Consider the following 22,673-nt stretch of genomic DNA (forward strand, 5'->3'; position numbering starts at 1 on the left):
TTTGTTGAGTACCTGGGGTTGAGGGCTCTTCTTGAGCAAGTGCAAACCTGGTGGTGCCAGGTCCCTCCTTTTCTCCCCCCTCCCGCTGGCTCCGTTGGAAAAAAAAAAATAATTTTTTGAACGTCCTTAAGGGCGTTTATTTCAACGTTTATTTCAACGTTTATTGCAGCTACTCACTGGGACACCAGTTCGTTACAGCTCGGAGCGAGAAGCAGGTAATTTTTACCTTTTTGTAGCGGGCAGGGGGTTCCCCGCTCAGTCTCCACGTGGCCTATGGCGTCGAAGGGCGAGGGCGCAAAGAATCGCTCCCCGGACCGCGTGTGCGCTTCTAGCGGGGATGCGGGGGTCTTAAAGTCTGATTCGCCCTTGTTGGGTGTCAGTTTGGAGGCCGGTCAGTGTCCCGGTTCTTCCTCCGGTGCGGCGGTTTTTCCCACCATAAACGCCCATCCCCCGCTGCTCGCCTCCGCCATCTTGGCTGGCCACTCTGCTCGGACGGCTTCTTCTTGGGCCGCCCTTGAGGTGGGAGACGTTAATGCCATGGCCGCCCTTGATTTGGGCGACGGCAAAAAAGCGGCCAAAGTTAAGCGCCGTTCTTCCCGCGCGGCTCCCTCGCGGAGTGTCGCGCCGGACGCCATTTTGGATGCGCAGCATGTTTCTCCCCCACTCTTTGAGCGCCGGTTGAGGGTGTGTCTAGGGCTGTGGCCCAGGCTGCTGAAGTGCACAGTCTGGGGGGTTTCTCCCCCGAGTTCATTTTGCTGCTGCATCAGGCCTTCCTTATGCAGAACGCTGCCCAGGCTCCCTTGTCCGATAAAGGGGTTGAGGCCCCCGGAAGTAAACGCCCTCGGGTGGATTTCCAGGCCTTAGAGGACTCTGTCTCCTCTGATGTAGATGAGGGCAGCGTATCTGGGTTCTCCCAACGGTCCTTTGGGGATTCCTTGGAGGAGATGGATTCCCGCTCGGATGGCGCGGATGACCCCTCTGCAGCGCGGATTTTTCGCTCAGAGGACTTGCCCAACCTGTTAGTGCAGGCCATGAGCATTTTGAAGATTTCCTCTCCGGAGGACGTCTCTCCCTCAGCCCCTGTTGGCTCCGCCATTATGCTGGGGACGAAGCACCCGCCTAGAACCTTCCACGTGCATGATGCCATGCACACCTTGATTTCGGCTCAATGGGATGTCCCGGAAGTGAGCCTCAAAGTGGCTAGGGCTATGTCCCGCCTCTATCCTCTGCCTGAAAGTGAACGGGAGGCCTTTCTTTGACCTACCGTGGATTCTTTAATCACTGCGGTGACTAAGAAAACGGCGTTGCCGGTGGAAGGTGGCACGGCCCTAAAGGACGCCCAAGACAGAAGATTGGAGGCGGCCTTAAGGTCGTCCTTCGAGGCGGCTGCTTTAAGTTTTGACGATTGTGCAGCGGGCTTCCCCCTCGGATCCTTCCTTGAGGGCTGATTGGCCGGCCCTGGAATCGGGCTTGGCTTATTTGGCAGACTTGCTGTATGATGTCTTGAGAGCCTCGGCTAAAGGTATGGCTCAGACAGTCTCTGCGCGGTGGTGGCTTTGGCTGAAGCATTGGTCTGCTGACCACGCCTCTAAGTCCCGCCTGGCTAAGTTGCCTTTTAAAGGCAAGCTGCTCTTTGGGGTCGAGTTGGACAAAATTGTGACCGATTTCGGCACGTCTAAGGGCAAGAGGTTACCAGAGGTCAGGGCTCGGGCCAGTGCTCGCCCCAGTAACTCCAGAGGACGGTTTCAGGAAGCCCGTCGGTACCGCCCGGGCAAGTCGGGCTCCTCTGCCCCCTCTTCCTTCAAAAGGAACTTCTCCCCCAAGCAGCATTCCTTTCGCAGAGACCGCCGTCCCGGAGGTGCGCCCTCTGGTCCTCCCCCAGGGTCTCGTACCCAATGACGGGGCCCTGGTCCATGGCCCAGTGCAGATTGGAGGACGCCTGTCCTCGTTTCAGGGCGAGTGGACCAGGGTAACTTCAGACTCTTGGGTGCTGGAAGTCATCAGAGTCGGCTACAAGCTAGAGTTCTGCCGACCCTTAAGAGACGGGTTTGTACTCTCTCCCTGCAAGTCTCCGGTCAAAGCTGTGGCAGTGCAGCAGACTTTGGACAATGTGATCCGCCTGGGTGCGGTCGTTCCGGTGCCAGAAAATTAGCTTGGCAAGGGACGTTACTCCATTTACTTTGTGGTACCAAAGAAAGGAGGTTCTGTACGGCCTATCCTCGACCTCAAAGGGGTCAATCGGGCCTTGAAAGTTCGGCACTTTCGCATGGAGACTCTCCGCTCTGTTATAGCGGCAGTGAAGGCAGGGGAGTTCCTGGCATCCTTGGACATCAAGGAAGCGTATTTGCATATTCCCATCTGGCCTCCTCATCAACGCTTTCTGCGTTTTGCAGTCCTGGGCCGACACTTCCAGTTCAGAGCCCCTCCCGTTCGGGTTGGCTACTGCTCCGCGGACCTTCTCCAAAGTAATGGTGGTCATCGCGGCCTTCCTGCGAAAGGAAGGAGTACAAGTCCATCCTTATCTGGACGACTGGTTGATCCGAGCCCCCTCTTATGCAGAGTGCGGCAAAGCTGTGGACCGGGTGATTGCTCTTTTGAGCTCCCTGGGGTGGATCATCAACTGGGAGAAAAGCCAGCTGCGCCCGACTCAGTCCCTGGAGTATCTGGGAGTTCGATTCGACACCCAAGTGGGCAGAGTGTTCCTGCCAGACAATCGGATTGTCAAGCTTCAGGCTCAGGTGGACCAGTTCCTAGTAGCCTCTCCTCTTCGGGCTTGGGACTATGTGCAGCTGTTGGGCTCTATGATGGCCACGATGGAAGTAGTGCCCTGGGCCAGGGCTCATATGAGACCACTACAACACTCTCTGCTGCAGCGCTGGACTCCTGTGTCGGAGGATTATGCTGTGCGCCTTCCCTTGGACCCAGCAGTGCGCAAGGCGCTGAGCTGGTGGCTGAAGACAGACAAGTTGTCTGCAGGAATGCCTCTTGTGACCCCGGAGTGGATTGTCGTCACGACGGACGCCTCTTTGACGGGCTGGGGAGCCCACTGCTTGGGAAGGACAGCGCAGGGGCTCTGGTCTCCTGCAGAGGCAAAGTGGTCTATCAACCTCCTGGAACTCAGAGCCATTCGGTTGGCGCTTTTGGAGTTCCTCCCGGTACTGACGTTGAAGCCAGTATGGGTCCTGTCGGACAATGCCACGGCTGTGGCCTATGTCAACCGCCAGGGAGGTACTAAGAGCACCCCTCTAGCCAAGGAGGCCATGAATCTATGCCAGTGGGCGGAAGCGAACCTGGAACAGCTGTCAGCGGCCCACATTGCCGGAGTCATGAATGTCAAGGCGGACTTTCTCAGTCGCCATACCTTGGATCCCGGAGAGTGGCAGTTATCGGCTCAGGCGTTCTTGGACATCACGAAGCGCTGGGGCCAGCCGAGCCTAGATCTGATGGCGTCATCGGCCAATTGCCAAGTGCCGCGCTTTTTCAGCAGAGGACTGGACCCTCGCTCTCTGGGAGTAGATGCTCTTCTCCAACAGTGGCCGACACAGGAGCTTCTCTATGTGTTCCCGCCCTGGCCCATGTTGGGCAGGGTGCTAGACCGGGTGGCAAAGCATCCGGGCCGGATAATCCTGGTGGGTCCGGACTGGCCCAGACGTCCCTGGTATGCGGACTTGATCAGGCTCTCAGTGGACGACCCTCTGCGACTGCCAGTGGAGCAGGGCCTGTTGCATCAGGGTCCCGTGGTGATGGAGGATCCCTCCCCCTTTGGTCTTACGGCCTGGCTATTGAGCGGCAGCGTCTGAGGAAGAAGGGCTTCTCAGACAAGGTCATCGCCACTATGCTGAGAGCGAGGAAGCGCTCTACTGCTTACGCCAGGGTTTGGCATACCTTTGCAGCATGGTGTGAAGCAGGCTCACTTTCTCCCTTCACTGCTCCAATTTCTTCAGTGTTGGCGTTCCTGCAAGAAGGTCTGGAGAAAGGCCTGTTGCTCAGTTCCCTTAAAGTCCAGGTAGCGGCTCTGGCTTGCTTCAGGGGCCGCCTGAAGGGTGCTTCCCTGGCTTCGCAGCAAGATGTGGTGCGTTTTCTCAAGGGAGTTAATCACCTGCGCCCTCCTCTGCACTCAGTGGTGCCTGCGTGGAATCTCAACCTGGTGCTAAGAGCCTTGCAGAAGCCGCCTTTTGAACCCTTGTTGAGGGCATCTCTGAAAGACCTGACGTTGAAAGCAGTCTTTTTGGTGGCTATCACTTCAGCCAGAAGAGTTTCCGAGCTCCAGGCGCTCTCATGTCGAGAGCCTTTTCTGCAGTTCACTGAGGCAGGAGTGTCTATTCGCACAGTGCCTTCCTTCCTGCCCAAGATTGTTTCGCGCTTCCATGTGAATCAGCAGCTCTGTCTCCCATCCTTTTGTAGGGAGGACTACCCATAGGAATACTCTGCTCTCAAATATCTAGATGTGAGACGAGTCATCATCAGATACTTGGAAGTGACCAATGATTTCCGGAAGTCGGATCATCTGTTTGTCCTGTTTGCAGGTCCTCGTAAGGGTCTGCAGGCTGCTAAGCCTACAGTGGCAAGATGGGTCAAGGAAGCCATTGCAGCGGCTTATGTGGCCGCGGGGAAGGTGCCGCCTATCCAGCTGAAGGCTCACTCCACTAGAGCTCAGGCGGCCTCGATGGTAGAGGCCGGGTCTGTCTCCTTGGAAGAGATTTGCAAGACGGCAACTTGGGCATCGGCCCATACCTTATCCAGGCATTACCGCTTGACTGTGGCTGCTCGGGCGGAGGCCCGGTTTGGAGCTTCAGTGTTGTGGTCAGGGATTTCAATGTCCCGCCCTGGGTGAGTACTGCTTCGGTACATCCCACCAGTCTATGGATTGATCAGCATGATGATATGGAAGGTAAAATTATGTATCATACCTGATAATTTTCTTTCCATTAATCATAGCTGATCAATCCATAGCCCCTCCCAGATATCTGTACTGTTTATATTCTGGTTGCATTTCAGGTTCAAGTTTAGTCTTCAGTTCCTGTTCAGGAGGACTTCGTGTTCAAGTTTTTTCAGTTGGATTCTTCAAGAGTTGAGACGAGTTTGTGTTACAGTGAGCTGCTGCATTCCTCTCCCCTCCGTTTTACGGGGCTAGATTGAGACCTAAATTCTGCCGGCGCTCCCTCCCGCTTCGTGCGGCTGTAGGGCAGCTTTGTACCCCTCCCGCTTCGGCGGTGTTAGGGTCAGTCAGCTCCTCCCGCGGTTGCGGTTGCAGGATAAGCCAGATCCCCCCGCATCAGCGGGGTGGTGTCCCTCCCCCGCTCCGCGGGGATGAGCTGGACGGATTCCCCTCCCCCACTTGTATGGGGATGAGCTGGGTTAATTCCCCTCCCCCGTTTCGGCGGTGGTGAGCTGGGCAGAGTGTCCCTTTGTGGGTGTAATTCTCTAAGTGCTGAGTCCTGTGGATGGAGCTTTGATATCGACATACTGAGGAGTTTCCGGCAGCACATGACCACATATAGGGAGGCAAAAGCTTTGCTCTCTATCTCCACCTGCTGGTAGATGGACACAACCCACCTGTCTATGGATTGATCAGCTATGATTAATGGAAATAAAATTATCAGGTATGATACATAATTTTACCTTAATATTTTTGCCGAAAATGGACATGCGGCAAAATCAAAATTGCCACGCATCCATTTTGGGTCTGCAACCTTACTGCCAGCCATTGACCTAGTGGTAAAGTCTCATGTGGTAACTGGGCGGTAATGACCTCTGCGCGCCAAATGCCACTTGGCGTGTGTCCGATAAGCGCGTCTGAAAATAAAAAATTTTTTTGTCTGCGCTTATCGGACGCGCACCAAAAATGAAATTACCACAGGAGCCACACGGTAGCTGTGCAATAGCTCCATTTTTGCACACGTTGGGCACATGTAGACGCTTACGCGGCTTAGTAAAAGGGCCCCTTAGTGATTGTAAACCACCCAGCTTTGCCTGTCAGTTTGGGTGGTATAGAAAGTTCAAATAATCTGTAAGTCACAAATAAGGATCTCTTGCCATGGACTTCAAAGGCAGAATCTTCAAGCATAGCCAAAACATCCATTCTACCTTCAGAGATGCCAGACATTCCTCTAATCCTCTGACTTTGACCACCAGTTATTGGAATATAAAAACCTTTTTTTAATGAAATCTTCAAAACTTACTTATCTCTCTATATAAAACGCCCCTTCAACGTTCTACTGAAGCCTCCACAAGTCCCAACGTTCTAACTGCATGGTGGTGAAACAACAATTTGCCCATGAGCGGTTGCCCCGCCCTCGCGTCAAACTTGATGACATCGAGGGCGGAGCAGATACACTCAACAAATCGCATCGCCCACAAAAACATCACGTCAAACACAACGCCAATGCGAAAGACCTGCGGATCAGGGAGGACTAACGTCAGCCCGCCCCCGCGTTACAACAGGGCACTGACACTAGGTAGAAAGTGAAGAAGCAAGCCAGCCTGAACGTGAGAATGAGGGAAGCAGCGAGCAAACCTGAACGTGAGAGGTAGGGATGGAGGCAGGCAGCGTGAACGACGGAGGGAGGGAGGCAGGCAGCTGCAACGTTGCAGAGGGAGGCAGGGAGCCGGCTTGAACGTGGCAGAGAGAGGGAGGGAGCGAACGCGAAAGACCTGCAGCACAGGTAGGACTAATATTGGCCCGCCCCCACGTCACAACGGAGCACTGACATTAGGGAGAAAGCGAAGAAGCAAGCCAGCCTGAACGTAAGAATGAGGGAGGCTGCGAGGAAGCCTGAACGTCAGAGGTAGGGACGGAGGCATACAGCGTGCACGACGGAGGGAGGCAGGCAGGCAGCTTGAACCTGGCAGAGGGAGGCAGGGAGCCGGCTTGAACGTAGCAGAGGGAGGGAGGGAGCCAGTTTGAACGTGACAAAAGACGAAGGGAGGGCGAGCCACGAGCCAGAAAGGCTGAGGGAGGGAGTCCCACGACCCTGAAGCTGGGAGAGGGGGGAGGAGGGGAGGGAAGACGGGGGAGGTGGAAGGAGGGCGGGAGACGGAGGGGGGGCCCTGCCACACACTCTCACACAGACTGCCTCACTCTGTCACACACACACACACTCGCACATTCACTCTGTCTCTCTCTCACACAGTCACTGTCACACACACTCAAACATACACACTACGATGACAACCTTGCTAGCGCCTGTTTCATTGGTCTCAGAAACGGGCCTTTTTTACTAGTAATAAATATAATATCCATGGGTGAAACTAAAATCGATTTGTGAAAGTTGATAAATCTTAAATGTAGCTTCACAAACCTTAAGCTCACCAATTTGTTGTTCCACTGTTTTAAGGGTAGAGTAAATCTATTCAGGCTGTCTGGAAAGGTTCTTCACTTGCGCTTGCAATGGAACCACAGGGACCAGAACACTATTTATTCTTCTCAAAAGCTACACTTCCAGGCCCACCACAACATTTCACAAAACATCCAAAGTCACATTCTCAGGCTTTTTGGGTAAGGAACTCTTGATAGACTGGCATACTCAAAATAGATGATCTGATGGGTAGCTCCTTTAGCTCAATAGAGAGACTTCAGACGAATAGCAGTACCTTGTACTCCATTTGCTAACTATGATGAAACCACAGCAGCTCTGTGCCCCACCACCAATCAACCACTCCAGGATGATGATGGTCTTGGCGGGATGCTAGATTATCCAGATTGAATGAAGCTTTGGTCTCACTATGGACAGATGTGCCCTTACCTCTGTCTGACACCCATCCGTATGATAAACCCTATAGTGTGCGTACTGAAGTGTCTATGAAATGGGAGGTAATTGAACAAATCCTGGTGTCTGCAAAGCCAAGACCGCAGCCAGGGTCCTTCTATTACAGGCCTTTCCTCTTCCCTATTGCAGGTCTTGACAGGACTCCGTACTCATGCCACCTACTCATCAGCCTTCTTGGATTGCTCCCCCCGCCCCAAGTTTAGTATATTATTGGCCTTATTTGTATTGCTATCTCCAATTCAAGACACATTGGTAGCAATACAAAAACCTTCTATAAGATGTTCATAGGCCATTAGATGGGAAAATGTTTAGTGTGGTATGTGACAGACTGACAAGAGCACTTCAGTTGTGCTCATTATACTATACTGAAATACTTGCATTACTTTTATTGCACAGGACTGTGAATTTTCTCTTATTAAAGTTCTTTATAGTGTATGTTGAGCCTATCATGTTTCATAGAGAAATATTAATATCTTTATGGAAATGTTTTATAATGTAAGCTTAAAAGCTAGCCTTTTAAATTTAGGCTTGTCTTGCCTTGTACAGAAAATCATTGTTAACTTTTTTTTTTTTCCTGTGCCCTAAATCCACACCTGTTGCCACCCACTTTTTAGGCTTCTAAATGTAGGAGTTTACTGAAATTCTGAGCATAAATTTAGGCACACAGCTCTAGTAATTTTTTTTCCAAAGAAGCCAATTTAGGAACCTAACTCTCAAAATTAAACCCTTTGAAAATTGGGTTTTTGGGTAGAGGCTCAAGTGTAGGGTGGAGCTTAAAATATGCTGATTTTCAAAGGTCTTACCCCCTAGAACTGTTCCATCTTAGCTAAAATATCTGCCAAAAAGCTTGAACCTTTTATTTCAATATCTAGAAGTAGATCAATCATCTCAAAGTTGAGGAAAAAACATTTATTAACAAATATGCAGAAATACAAATTTGTTTCATGAATCAGTTCTATATCAATTATGCAACATATTTAGACAAACATTTTGCCACAAATAAGTCTGATAACAGTGCTGTACAAAACCAACAAAATTAGTGTAGTCCTGCCAATGTCAGTTTCTTGCTAGCTGGATAAACCTACTACTACTTATCATTTCTGCCAGTGTTCCTCAATTTGCAATAAGGAACTGAAGTTGTGACTCGCTTTTTGTCATGAGGCTACTGTACTGCTTGCATCCTGGAACATAAACCCATATTTCTGAAAATCCTGCCCATTTAAAAATTTATATAAAATAGAAATTGGTCCCTGCAGCTTACCCAGAGCCCTCCACAAATTCTCAAATGCTCCTTATCATCCAGATCCATTTTTAACCACCCTTCCCCCATCATATAATGTTTGACTTGTAAATATGGGAAAAGGTCCCCCAAATTCAAATTATACGAATCTTTCAGCTCCTCAAAAGACCTAAAGTTCCCCACATCTAAAAACTGATGGAAATGAGTGAGGCCCAATCGCTCCCATCTAGCAAAAACTCCACTCTTCCTTCCCGCTTGAAACAATGATTCATAGCAAAACAATGCCAAGGATAATGTCTTGGCCTTACCCCTTTGTCTGGCCTTCACCTGCTCCCAAATACCCAATAGGTGACATATAAAAGGATTAGCATGTGCTGAGAATAACCCTTTGGAATCTGAGGAAGCTATAATAAATGATGCAAAGGGAAAAATAGGCTTGCTCTATCAAATGTCCCCCTTGGGGATATCTCCCATTCTAATATCTGTCATATCTCTTGATAGATGATATTCTGGGTCTGCTGTGGACCTGGAAATTATGCGGTTGCTGGCCGATATTCAGTGCTGGCACCTGCATAACTAACCAGGCAAAGTTAGGACTGCCTTTTGTGTGGTCCTACTTGCCTAGTTAGCTGATCAGGCACTAGAGTTGAATGTCAGCTGTGCCCACATACCTGTGCCCTTGACTCCACTCATGGACTGCCTGGCCCTAAATGTAAAGTGCCATGGCAGTCAGAGGGGATATCAGCAGCACTGTTCAGGGTAGCCTTTTGATAGGGGTTTAAGCCAGCAGAAGCCTCTCTCCTGCTCTGTTAAACCCCTTTGAAAATCTGTCCCATTCTTTCTAGCATCATTCAGTATCAAGGGCCTATTCTCTATTGCTTATGGGGAAAGAGAATATCTATCAAGAGATTCAGTATGAGACAAAGAAAATATGGCAGAAGGATATAGAAATAGTCTGAATAGTAGTGGGTGCCACTGGATTGATTAAGAAGAACTTAATCACATCTTTGTATGTTATACTATGTAAAGTCTAGAAGAAAGATCTTTTTCACAGTGCAGATATTAAGCAGTAGCAATAAATTTGAGAGACTGAAACCCCGGCTTACAAGTGTGTTCTATTTCCTGCCCTAGTATATACAAAATAAGCCCATTTGAAGATGATACCATAAAAGAATTAGTTTCCCTTTCTATGATTAGGTGGAGGAGGTTAAGCAGCTTAGAACTTGATCTGTACTTTTATAAGGGAAAATACTGAACAGAGGCACTGTGAAAATAAACTATAGAAAAATTGCAGTATATATAGCTTTTATTACATGGCAATCCCTGTTGTCATCTACTGTTTGTACATTGTCTCCATCAGAGATGGATCCATGCAAGTTCTCAGCTGCAGTTGCAATATGGTTGGTTGGCTTATGTACTTGGAGAGAGAACAATGAAGAAATTCACAGAATATAGCAAGATCATCACTGTGGATGGTAATCTGGCTTCTGGAAAGGGTCAACTTGCTCAGCAGCTAGCAGAAAAACTAGGTATGTGATGTTTTCCTTACAGCAGGAATTCTGTAATAGTTGAATGTAGGCAAGTCAGTTTATCTCCTTTTATTATTGAGTAATATGATTCCTGTTATCTTTACTGTGTGGAAGCTATTAAGTTCTAAATGCTGGAGATATACTGGCATGTCATTCACCTCGGTGGTGGCTTCATTTATGTTTCGGTTGTGCTGTAAATGTAAAGCTTAGTGGAATGCCAAGGTGAATAACTGTTAAAATGTTTTATTTCTCTGCATCACAGATGGAGGTTAGATTTTTATGGCAGATTATTCCATATCTTCTGAAGAGAAGTAGGAGAGAATGTTCTAGCAAATGGTTGTTGTCATCCGACAGACCAGATATGGGAAAGCTTCCTCTAGCTTTGTATTCTAAATAACATTCAGATCTGTCTGCCTGTTTGTACTACTGCCCGAGCTGCATTCCTTGTCATCAAGCCATTACGTATGGGTTGTGTCCATCAACCAGCAGGGGGAGATAGAGAGCACTCAAGTTTTCACAGTGTCTCATGGCCAGCTAGCTCCACTGCCTCTTCAGTATTCTCTATCTCCCCAAGCAGGGTGGCTGCAGTTTCTTCGAGTTCCATCAGAAATCTGCCTGGGGGTGGCTCCTGGCTTGCCAGTTGTTAGCCGGGGTGTTAGAGGCTATAGCAGCTTCACTTTGAAGGCACATAGGTCAGCCCTTTCCCTGCCTTACCCATGCCCCCGTGGATGTGGACATATTAGCTTGCTTTTCCCTGTCCTTTCCTACTCAGTGGATGTAGGCACATTGGTTTGCCTTTCCCTGCCTTTCCCACTTATCTGAGCAGAGTGTTTTTATTTACCTCTTTTGCCTCTGCTTTCCTCACAGCGTAATAAATAAATAATTAAAGTCGCGTCGCGCTTTAGCGCAGCGATCTTGGAAAAGAGGTTTTTTTTTCTTGAGATTCTTCTGCAGGACCGGAGCTGTGATACTCGGTCTAGTGAGGTAAGAGTGTTTTCTGACTCCTCCGGGGTGGGCCCGCAATCGGGACATTTTTGGCGTGAACCGCCATTTTTTAATTTTACCGCCGTTTTCGGCGATGGCTGCGGAGACTGTAAAGCGCTGTTCTAACTGTGGCAAGCGCAAATCAGCAGTGGGGCTCTGTAATTCGTGCTGTACAGACGGTAGAGCCGGCCCGAGCATGGCGAGCGGCGATCTGTTGCGTTCTGAGCTGGCAGCGGATGTCATTTTGGATTTTCCACATGACACGGCCTCCGTTGCGACGGAGAGCCCTGAATCCGGGGGGGGGGGGGGGGGGGGGGGGGTCCTCTGAGTGAGGCTAATAATAGAGCTGATAGCCCTGGGCAGGATCCGGGCGGTCAGGGAGCGGTTTTCTCCCCTGATTTTGTTTTAATGCTGCATAGGGCGTATATGCTTAAAAGAGCTCTTCCACAGGGATCTTCGGACCCTCTGCCTGCCGCCCCCCCCCCCCCCCCCGGTGGATCCTGGCCTTTTGGAGTTGGCTTTGCCTATTTCTTATCCTCCTGATAAACACAGAAGGGCTAATTCCCCTTCTGAGTGTGGCACCCCCCCCGTGGTCGGGCTATGAGGATTCTGAAGGGTCTGGCAGAACTTCTTGGGCTGAGGAGCCAGAGTTGGGTGCAGAATTGGCACAGGAGCTTGATGATCCGTCTGCGGTGAAGATTTTCCACCGCGAGGAGCTGCCAGCGCTTATTTCAGATGACTTACAAGCCCTCTCGATTGAAGATCCTGGGAGTGGCACAGCCTCCTGTGTTAATCCAAGGATGGCTAGTACCAGAAAGCCTGCTCGAGCCTTTCCTTTGCATGACTCCATCCAAGAGCTTATTTCGGCTCAATGGGCTGACTCCGAGGGACCTTTGAAGGTTGCCAGGGCTATGGGGCTATTATACCCTCTGAGTGAGGAACATTTGACTCGCTTTGCAATGCCTAAAGTGGATGCCCTGGTCACGGCTGTGACAAAGAGAACTACCCTCCCTGTTGAAGGAGGTGTTGCCCTGAAGGATATTCAAGACTGCAGGCTTGATTCAGCTCTGAAGCGGTCCTTTGATTTGGCAGGTCTCACAGTTCGGGCGTCTGCATGCAGTTGTTATGCTGCTAGAGCCTGCCTGGCTTGGTTACAGCAGGCAATGAAACAGCCCGGTGATGGAGCGGAGACCTTATCTGAAGTGGCTCCGCGGATAGAGTCGGCCTTGTCCTTTTTGGCTGACGCCCTTTATGATATGGTCAGAGCTTCGGCTAAACAAATGGCTGTAGCAGTGGCGGCTCGCCGCTCTCTTTGGCTACGACATTGGGCGGCGGACATGGCCTCTAAGCAAAGGTTGGTGAGGTTGCCCTTTCAAGGCTTCTCCTGTTTGGTGAGGAGCTGGAAAACATTGTTTAAGGCCTGGGGGATTCCAAACCTCAGCGCTTGCCCGAAGATAGGCCGAAGCCTTCCTCTAAGGGTCAGGCAGTCCGCTCCTCTTACAGACCTCGCTTCCGTGAAGCTAGAAGGTACCGCCTGGGGCGTGCTGCTGGGTTCACTTCGCGTGCCCGCTTTCAGCAGAGAAACTCCTTTCGCTCGGACAAACGTTCCACAGCTGCCGGTTCAAGGCCTGGAGTTCAGGGGCGAACCTCTCAATGATGGTGCGCTGGTCCCCTCCTCGTTTCCTGTCATCGAAGGAAGACTTTCCCTCCTTTTCGAGGAGTGGACCAAAATCTCCGCAGATCAGTGGGTCTTGGACCTGATCAGAGACGGATACCGAATAGAATTCGATGCCCCGGTGAGAGACGTGTTTGTGGAGTCCCGATGCGGTTCTGCCGCCAAACGGGTGGCGGTAGAGGAGACTTTGCACAATCTGTGCCAGATAGGGGCTGACCCCGGTGCCTCCCGCCGAACAAGGTCTAGGCCGCTACTCCATTTACTTTGTGGTGCCACGAAAAGGCGGGTCTTTTTGCCCGATCCTGGACTTAAAATAGCTAAGCAAGTCCTTAAGAGTGCGGCATTTTCACATGGAAACCCTGCTCTCCGTCATTGCGGAGGTACAGCCAGGAGAGTTTCTCACGTCTCTGGACCTGAAAGAAGCTTACTTGCACATACCAATTTGGCCCCTGCACCAGAGGTTTCTGGGGTTTGCGGTGTTGGGAAAACATTTCCAGTTTCGGGCCTTGCCTTTTGGCCTTGCCACAGCTCCCCTAACCTTCTCCAAGGTAATGGTGGTAGTAGCTGCCTTTCTCAGGCGAGAGGGTATCCGGGTTCACCTGTACCTAGACGACTGGCTCATCAGAGTAGACTCAGAAAAAGAGAGTCATCTATTTACAGCCAGAGTGGTTTCAGTCTTTAATCTCTGGGCTGGGTGTCAATTTGGCCAAAAGCTACCTGACCCCCTCGCAATCTCTAGAATATTTGGGGGCCAGGTTCGACACAGCCTCGGGCTATGTGTTTCTTCCCGAGCAAAGGCGGTGCAAGCTTCAGAATCAGGTCTGTCTGCTCCTGAGGATGCCCTGCCCGTGAGCTTGGGACATTGTCCAGCTATTGGGATCGATGACGGCCACCTTGGAAGTGGTGCCATGGGCGAGAGCGCACCTGAGACCTCTACAGTATTCTCTACTTCAACGATGGTCTCCAATATCTCAGGATTATCAGTGTAGACTTTTTTGGCTCCCTGCGGCCCGCCTCAGTATGGAGTGGTGGCTCTCGGACAGCATGTTGCGGCAGGGAATGCCGCTGGCGCTCCCCGATTGGTGCCTAGTGGTGACAGATGCCAGCCTGAAGGGCTGGGGCACACATTGGCAGGGGAAGCATGCCCAGGGTCTGTGGACGCCCGACGAGTCGGAGTGGTCTATCAACCGCCTGGAGTTGAAAGTGGTGTTTCTGGCTCTTCTGGCCTTTCAAGTGACCCTGGAAGGATTGGCTGTCCGGGTGATGTCGGACAACACGACAGCAGTGGCCTACATAAATCGACAAGGCGGCACTCAGTGCAGAGCTCTAGCCGCGCAGGCCGAACAAATTTGCCACTGGGCCAAGCTGCATCTACAGTCCCTGCTATAGAAATGTTTAATAGTAGTAGTAGTAGTAGCAGCTCACATTGCAGGTCAGAGCAACGTGCAAGCCGACTATCTAAGCAGGCATCAGATCGATCCAGCGGAGTGGGAACTAGCAGACAATGTATTCCTGCAGATATGTGCCAAATGGGGCAAGCCAGTGATGGATCTTATGGCGACCAGTTCCAATGCCAAAGTCCTGTGCTTCTTCAGCAGACGGAGGGATCCTCACTCTGCCGGGTTGGATGCCTTGGCTCAACCCTGGCCCCTGGGCTTACTGTATGTCTTCCCTCCGTGGCCCTTGATAGGGCGAGTGCTCCTGCGGATTTGGCTGCATCCAGGAGAAGTGGTGTTCATCGCCTCGGATTGGCCCAGGAGGCCTTGGTATGCGGACCTTCGACAGATGCTGTTGGAGGCTCCCTTTCCGTTACCTCTGGTTCTGCACCTGTTGTCACAGGGTCCGGTGGCGATGGAGGACGCCTGCCGCTTTGGTCTTATGGCATGGCGATTGAGAGGACGCAATTGAGAGATAAAGGCTACTCAAATAAGGTAATTTCCACTCTCCTGCAGGCCCGTAAGCGCTCCAGTTTGAAGTCTGGTGTGTTTCAAGAGCGCTTTCTCCATTGCGGGCTCCTGTCTCGCCGATTCTGGACTTTTTGCAGGATGGCCTATAATTCTCTGCGGGTGCAAGTGGCGGCATTGGCCTCCCTGCGTGGCAAGGTTGAAGGCGTGTCCTTAGCTGCTCATCCAGATGTGGCACGATTTCTTAGAGGGGTGCTTCGGCTCTGTCCTCCCGTGCGGGCACCTTGTCCAGCTTGGAACCTGGGGTTAGTATTGAAGGCCCTTCAGGGGGCTCCCTTTGAACCGCTTCGGCGTGCTTCAGAGAAAGATTTGACACTGAAGGCTGTCTTTTTAGTGGCCATTACCTCGGCGAGACGGGTGTCAGAGCTCCAGGCGCTGTCCTGTAGAGACCCTTTTCTGCAGTTCTCAGAGTCAGGGGTCACGGTGGTTTCAGCGTTTCACCTAAACCAGCCTGTTTTTCTTCCCTCCTTTGTTGAGGAGGAGTTTCCAGATTCATTTGGGCAGGTGCACCTTTTGGATGTGCGCAGGATTCTGTTGCAGTATCTGCGAATTACAAATTCTTTCAGGACCTCTGATCATCTTTTTGTGCTGTTTGCAGGTCCTCGCAGAGGGTCTTCAGCGTCTAAAGCCACTATTGCCTGCTGGCTCAAGGATGCTAACTTTTCAGCAAATCTGCTGTCTGGCCGGGCTCCGCCTGAAGCCTTTAAGGCACATTCCACAAGAGCGATTTCCTCTTCCTGGGCAGAAACTGGAGCACTATCTCTTCATGAGATTTGCCATGCTGCAACCTGGGCTTCTAAGCTCTCTTTCGCCCGACATTACAGGCTGGATGTGGCTGCCAGGAGGGATGCACGTTTTGGAGCACAGGTGCTAGTGCGTGGTGTGACTTGTTCCCACCCTATTTAGGGATTGCTTTGTTACATCCCGTACGTAATGGCTTCATCTGCTTGATGGCAAGGAAGGGAAAATTAGGTTCTTACCATGATAATTTTCTTTCCTTTAGTCATAGCAGATGAAGCCATGAGCCCTTCCTGTATGATTGTCTGTATTGCAGTGATTCTGATTTTAGGTGCTGTTCTTGTTTCCTGAAGTTATATTCCTTCCTTGGGGAGTCGGAAAACAGTCTTCAGGATTCTTGTTACAGTGATAGGAGGATGTGTTCATTCCCTCCAGTTCATGTTTTGGGAGGATGAGTTTATTCCCTCCAGGAGGATGCAAGTATTCCCTCCGTTTATACAAAGTGGAGGACAAGTTTATTCCCTCCAGGAGGATAAGTTCATTCCCTCCTTTTGTTGAGTTTATGCCCTTGTTAAGGGGCCATCGTTCGCTGTGAGGAAAGTTCATGTTATTCCCATTGCGGTTTGCCATACTGCTTTGGAAGCTTCAAATACTGAAGAGGCAGTGGAGCTAGCTGGCCATGAGGCACTGTGAAAAATTGAGTGCTCTCTATCTCCCCCTGCTGGTTGATGGACACAACCCATACGTAATGGCTTCATCTGCTATGACTAAAGGAAAGAAAATTATCATGGTAAGAACCTAATTTTCCCTTACTAGGTGGGTCTGTCTGTTTGTGATTTCATATAGCTGGTAAGACATCTTCTTTATCATCATTCAAGACTGAATCAGATACACAAGTGGTTGATGTTTTTCAGTGGAACTCAAATGGAACAGTTGTCCCAGAGCTGAGAACTAGTGTAAAGTTCTGAACGTATACAGCCCTTCTCATGTGCTGCAGTCCCCTCAGTCTCTTCAGTATTGTTTTTTTCTGGGCTGCCAAAGTGATATGAAAACAAAGTTCTCCAGGAAATTTGAAGAATCTTTCCTTCATGTTCAAGTAGTGCTGGTTGCCGTTTTCTTCATACTTTAATTTTAGTGTTCAGATTTGCTGGATTCGTCCTCTTCAGCTTGAAGTGATAGCATAGGCCAAACAATGCTTCCAGAGAATGTCCAGTTTGTGACAGAAAAATGGCCAAGCATGATACTCACAAGAGATGTATTTGAGGCATGCTCATGTTGATGACTGTAGACCAATGTCCTTGAGGGCCCCGGAACAGCGCCTTTTTCAGCTCTGAGAGCATTATGAGGCACAAGAATGGCTCTTGAAAATAAAGAAAAAATCTTCAGCATATAGGCTTGCTGATTCTGTATTCTAGCAGGTCGTCTTCACTGAATGTTGTCTTCACCTCTTCATGCAGTGGCCTAAACAGACTTGTCAGATAAAAATGGAGCATGTCAAACCTTTTTAGAGTAGCCATATGTCTTGGTTGAGACATGTCTGCTGGTCTGAGCAGGAGCAGTATGCCAAAGTTGACACTTTAGGTAAGCCTGTAAGCATCACTTAGGCACAGAGGACCACAAGCATAGCATATCAAAATGAAAGAAAGTTGCTTGCTCTCTAGTCTCGAAGTCCTCAAGAATCAATGTGGATTCTGTGTCTGTGCCATAGAGGTTTCAAGCAGAGAGTCATTTGGCACAGGTCAAGTCCAGACATTTCTTCATCTTCATTGCCTGTGCAAGACTATGTGGCTGCCAGCTCCTCATTACAGGGGCCTGGCGCAGGAGAAACCGACAGTTCTTCTTTGTATTAAAAAGCCACTGACTTAACTCCAATTTTAGTTAAAGTGACTGATGGTTCTTTTCCTTCAGTATCTTTGCAACTGGCAGAACAATCACACATTTTTTAATAGAAAGTGTTAAAAAAATTTGTAAAAGGGTGTTGTAGGTAACAACCAAGAGTTTCTTGAATCCTGTAGTTGCATAAAGGGGTTAGACAATCATTCAGGTTAGTCATTAGTCTGGTCTTATTAGCTAAGAGTATTCCATGCACTTATATAAGAAAGTTTGTGGACAAAGCAAATGTGAAGAGAAGAAAAGAAAACTGCATAACAGAACTAAAATGGGGGAGAGAATGATTGAGTTGTCCAGAAGGGACTGAAGAAGGAGAAGCTCCCCTCTTTCCCCAAGTGCTTAGGGCAGTGGTTCCCAAACCTGGTCCTGGAGACATCCCAGCCAGTCAGGTTTTCAGGATACCCACAATGAATATTCATGAGAGAGATTTGCATGCACCACCTCCACTGCATGCAGATCTCTCTCATGAATGTTTGTTGTGTCTATAAAGCCTGTGTCCAAAAAAAAACAACCTGGACCTAGTTCTGACATATTTGGATTGCCAAGGTTTATTTAAGCTTCCCAAGATGTGATAGCTGTTCCAGTCCACAGACTGTTTCAAGAGCAAAATGCTCTTATGTGGCAAACTCTGATGTTTATAAAGCCTGTGTCAAAAAAACAAACAAACCAAAACTGGACCTAGTTCTGCCCTTTCTTGGATTTAATACAACTATCTCACAGTTAGGTGGTGGTGGAATCCACTACGAAAAAAGCAAAGTGTAGAAACTATTACAATATCACTTCTGAAAAGGATCGGAGCTCTTGGACCCTTTGGGTGAAAAAAAGGTTCTCCTTTGCTCAATGCTCTCTGCCAGAATAGCTTTACTGCAGAATGTTCAAACTGTATCTTAGCATCTGCCTTCACAGACCCAATATGAATTAAATTTGATTCTTTCTGAAGCTGACAAGTGTGATATTCAACTTATTCTTTCTACACACAGTGTTTTTGGTATTTGATTCCATCTCTTAAATCTGCCTTGGCCATCACTGCCAGGAGGCTAGTATGGTTAAGGGCCTGCATACTTAAGGAAGCTGCCCGTGCCAAGTTAACTGATTCTGCTTCTACTGGCGATAACCTTTTTGGGAAGAAAGTCAAAGCTATGATGTATACCGTGAAAGACTATTGCACAAGTCTGCATCATCTCTCTGTGTTGGTCTTTTAGTACAACTTAATATAATGAGTTTTTTTCTTTCAGGAAAAGAAGCTTCTATCTTTGCAAGGCGTCAACAGACGCAGCATCAGGCTTACAAAGGCCATGTCAAAGAGAGAGGAGGCAGCCCAAGCAGATGAGTTTTGCTGGAATCAAAACTGGCATCTTTTTGCTTGATTCACCCAGATACTGTCAGTTACCTTATAAATTCCAAATCTTACCCTACGGGTTCATGTCTTTCTCAAGGAATGGGGGAACAGGATTTGTTGGTGCTAAGCATCATCAAATCAGGATATTTCCTAAGGTTTCTTCCTGTTCCTTTGATAAGACAACTCAGCTGAGCTCATCTATCTTGGTTACAAACACAACTTCTTCGTGACAAAGTCAAGCTGTTTCTCAAAGCCAATGCAATAGAACCTATGACCCATTCTAAACCACAGGGACCTCATCCTTTTTCTTCTACAGGAAAAGTTCAAAATGAACACTGTACTCACCTTTCTCTCCTCTTTAACCAATAGGGATTGCTATGTTCAGTGAATCTCAAGAATGTTTACACTTGGAAGATGGCATTCTGAAAGGAGATGACTTCTTTCTTTGCTGTTTTCTTTCAATTATTAAAGCCAAAACTTTTAAATAAGCTAAATTAAAATAAGAATAATAAAAATAATGCAAAACAATGTAAGCCCACATTTAAGGGATCCGAGAAAGTATAGCAACAAACAAACAAACGATGATACGTTGAAACCCTCTGCTCAGTTTGCGGTGGTGGCTAAGAAAGCAAATAGAATGTTAGGTATTATTAGGAAAGAAATGGAAAACAAAAATGAGGACGTTATAATACCTTTGTATCGGTCCATGGTGTGACCGCACCTCAAATATTGTGTTCAATTCTGGTCTCCACATCTTAAAAAAGATATAGTGGAATTAGAAAAGGTACAGAGAAGGGTGGTGAAAATGATAAAGGGGATGGGACGACTTCCCTCTGAGGAAAGGCTAACGTGGTTAGGGCTCTTCAGCTTGGAGAAAAGACAGCTGAGGAGAGATATGATAGAGGTCTATAAAATAATGAGTGGAGTGGAATGGGTAGACATGAATCGCTTGTTTACTCTTTCCAAAAATACTAGGACTGGGGGGCACGCAATGAAGCTACAAAGTAGTAAATTTAAAATGAATCAGAGAAAATATTTCTTTTCTCAACATGTAATTACACTCTGGTATTTGTTGCCTGAGAATCTAGTAAAAGCAGTTAGCTTAGCGTGGTTTAAAAAAGGTTTGGATAACTTCCTAAAAGAAAAGTCCATTCTCCGAGGACAAGCAGGCTCAATATTCTGACTGATGGGTTATTGTCCACGACGGCCCAGGAGACCGGAAGAAACTTCAAAAGCACAGGAATCCTCTTGAACGTTCCGTCGTGCGGGCCAACACCGCGCATGCGCGAACGGCTTCCCGCGTTCTTTTCTATCCGTGATTGGGAAAGTTGTTTATTCGTGACGTTCCCCTATTTTGGCTCAGGAGAACCGTTTTTTTGGCGTTTGTCGCCTCTTTATCCCCTTTTTCTTTCTCTTACATTCTAGTTCAGTCAAAATAAAAATAAAAAAAAAAAACAACAAAAAACCCTTCTTTTCCTTTTTTATTAGTTTTCTTCTTCCCCTTTGAAGTTTCCTTTATTTTCGATGCGGCCGCCTTTAGGCTGCTCGGTCAGGCTGTTCTTCCTTCTTTTGTGCCCTTTTTTCTTGGCACCATCGAGCCTTTTGATTTTGCGACCGCCTTTTTTCCCTCCATGTCATCGAGGACACGCAGCGGCTTCAAGCGTTGTACTCGGTGCAACCGGACCATTTCAAGTACCGACCCCCACGCGTGGTGTCTCCAGTGTCTTGGGCCCGACCATCTGCCAGCTTCTTGTAAGCTGTGTAAATTGATGAAAAAATGGACCCGAGTGGCTCGAGAGGCTCAGCGTGAAAAACTTTTTCCAGATCAGTCCGGTCCTTCAACGTCGGCATCGACATTGCTACTGAGGTCGGCGACGTCGAGGGACGCATTGACATCGGGAGTTCAGGTAATGGCTGCTGAAAGACCACAACGCACTGGAAGCAGCGAGGCATCGAGTGGTTCTCCACCTGTATCGAGGCCTACTGCTATGCAGGCCCCCCGGGACCGACCTTCGTCGGACCCGGCCCAGAGGAAGCGTGAGGATTCCACATCCTCGTCGGTACCGAGGAGTCTCTGACGGGCGTCGAGCGAAGGCGAAAAAGCACCGTCATCGATCTCCTTCCATGCACGGTACCGAGAGCTCCGGGGAGCCGAGGGCGTCGGCGCCGGGAGGACTGCTCACCCTCCATACAAAAGGTGCCGAAGCGTTAGTCGTCTGGCAGCCTGGTACCGGCACTTGAGCCCCCTCAGCTTCTAGCACTGACTTCTGCACCGGCCCCACAGCCTTTTCCGATGCAAGCTCTTGACGAGCGCATCCGGGCCCTTCTTCCAGAGCTTCTGGAATGGTTGCTTCACCAGTCTGCCTCAGTATCGGGGGTGCTTGCGCCTTCCATACCGACTGCTGAGGCGGCATCTGGGCCATCACCTGTGAGGAGGTCTCCGTGGTACCGGCGTCAGCTGCCACCCGGGTCGATTCCCCCTCAACGTTGGTGGAGGAAGCTTCGCCGGATTCCAGGCAGGGGTCACCCCCCCCCCCCCCCCATGAGGCCGTCGATCCTCAATGTCAAGACAGGCTCTGGTTCGGGCTGCTCTTAGGGAGCTCTTATCCAATACTAATGAGGAGCGCTCTTGGGAAGAGGAGGAAGACCCCAGATATTTTTCGGAGGAAGAATCGTGTGGGGTTCCCTCTTATCCTACTCTGCCAATTGAGATTAAAATGTCTCCACCTGAGAGTCTCTCTTTCTCATCTTTTGTTAGGGAAATGTCTAAGGACATTCCATTCCCTATGGAGGTTGTGGATGAGCCCAGGGCTGAGATGCTCGAGGTCTTGGATTATCCTTCTCCGCCTGCTGAGGTTGCTACGGCCCCCTTGCATAATACACTGAGGGAAGTGCTTATGCGAAATTGGTCATGCTCTCTTTCTAACCCAGTGGTCTGCAAGAAATCCGAGTCCCAGTACAGAGTCCATGGTGAGCCTGGAATGGTAAAGGCCCAACTTCCTCACGATTTTTGTGTTGGACTCTGCTCTCAGAAGAGCCAAGAGTACTAGGGACTATGCCTCGGCGCCCCCAGGCAGAGAGTCTAGGATCTTGGATTCTTTTGGGAAAAGAATGTATCAGGCCGCTATGCTCACCGCCAAGATCCGGTCCCGCCCTACACTAACCACTACTTTCAGGAATCTCCAGGCCGTCGACCCTCCCACCTTATCCTCTAGTATCTCTAATCTCCTCCCCTCCATCATGTCCTCTGTCAACAAGGCTGTCTCCGCTTACAATGCCACTCTGTCCTCTGCTCTGGACATCCTTGCACCATCCATCTCCCGTCCCAAAAGGCGTACTAATCCCCATCCCTGGCTGACCCCTTGCATCCGATACCTTCGCTCCTGTGCCCGATCTGCTGAACACCTCTGGAGGAAATCTCGCACCCATACCGACTTCATTCATTACAAATTCATGCTATCCTCCTTCCAGTCTTCCCTATTCCTTGCCAAACAGGACTAATACACCCAATTGACTAATTCCCTCAGCTCCAACCCTCGTCATCT

General features: G+C 49.3%; 1 protein-coding gene across 1 annotated transcript in view; it reads left to right on the plus strand.

Annotated features, from left to right (window-relative positions):
• Window positions 1–22,673, plus strand: part of NDUFA10 (NADH:ubiquinone oxidoreductase subunit A10) — a 492,721-nt gene that overhangs the window by 31,600 nt on the left and 438,448 nt on the right. Inside the window, exon 2 of the mRNA XM_030209674.1 lies at window positions 10,370–10,538. Coding sequence (XP_030065534.1) covers window positions 10,370–10,538 — 169 coding nt within the window. The remainder of the gene's footprint in view (window positions 1–10,369; window positions 10,539–22,673) is intronic.

This window comes from Microcaecilia unicolor, chromosome 7 (genome assembly GCF_901765095.1).
Source record: "Microcaecilia unicolor chromosome 7, aMicUni1.1, whole genome shotgun sequence".
Classification (NCBI taxonomy): domain Eukaryota; kingdom Metazoa; phylum Chordata; class Amphibia; order Gymnophiona; family Siphonopidae; genus Microcaecilia; species Microcaecilia unicolor.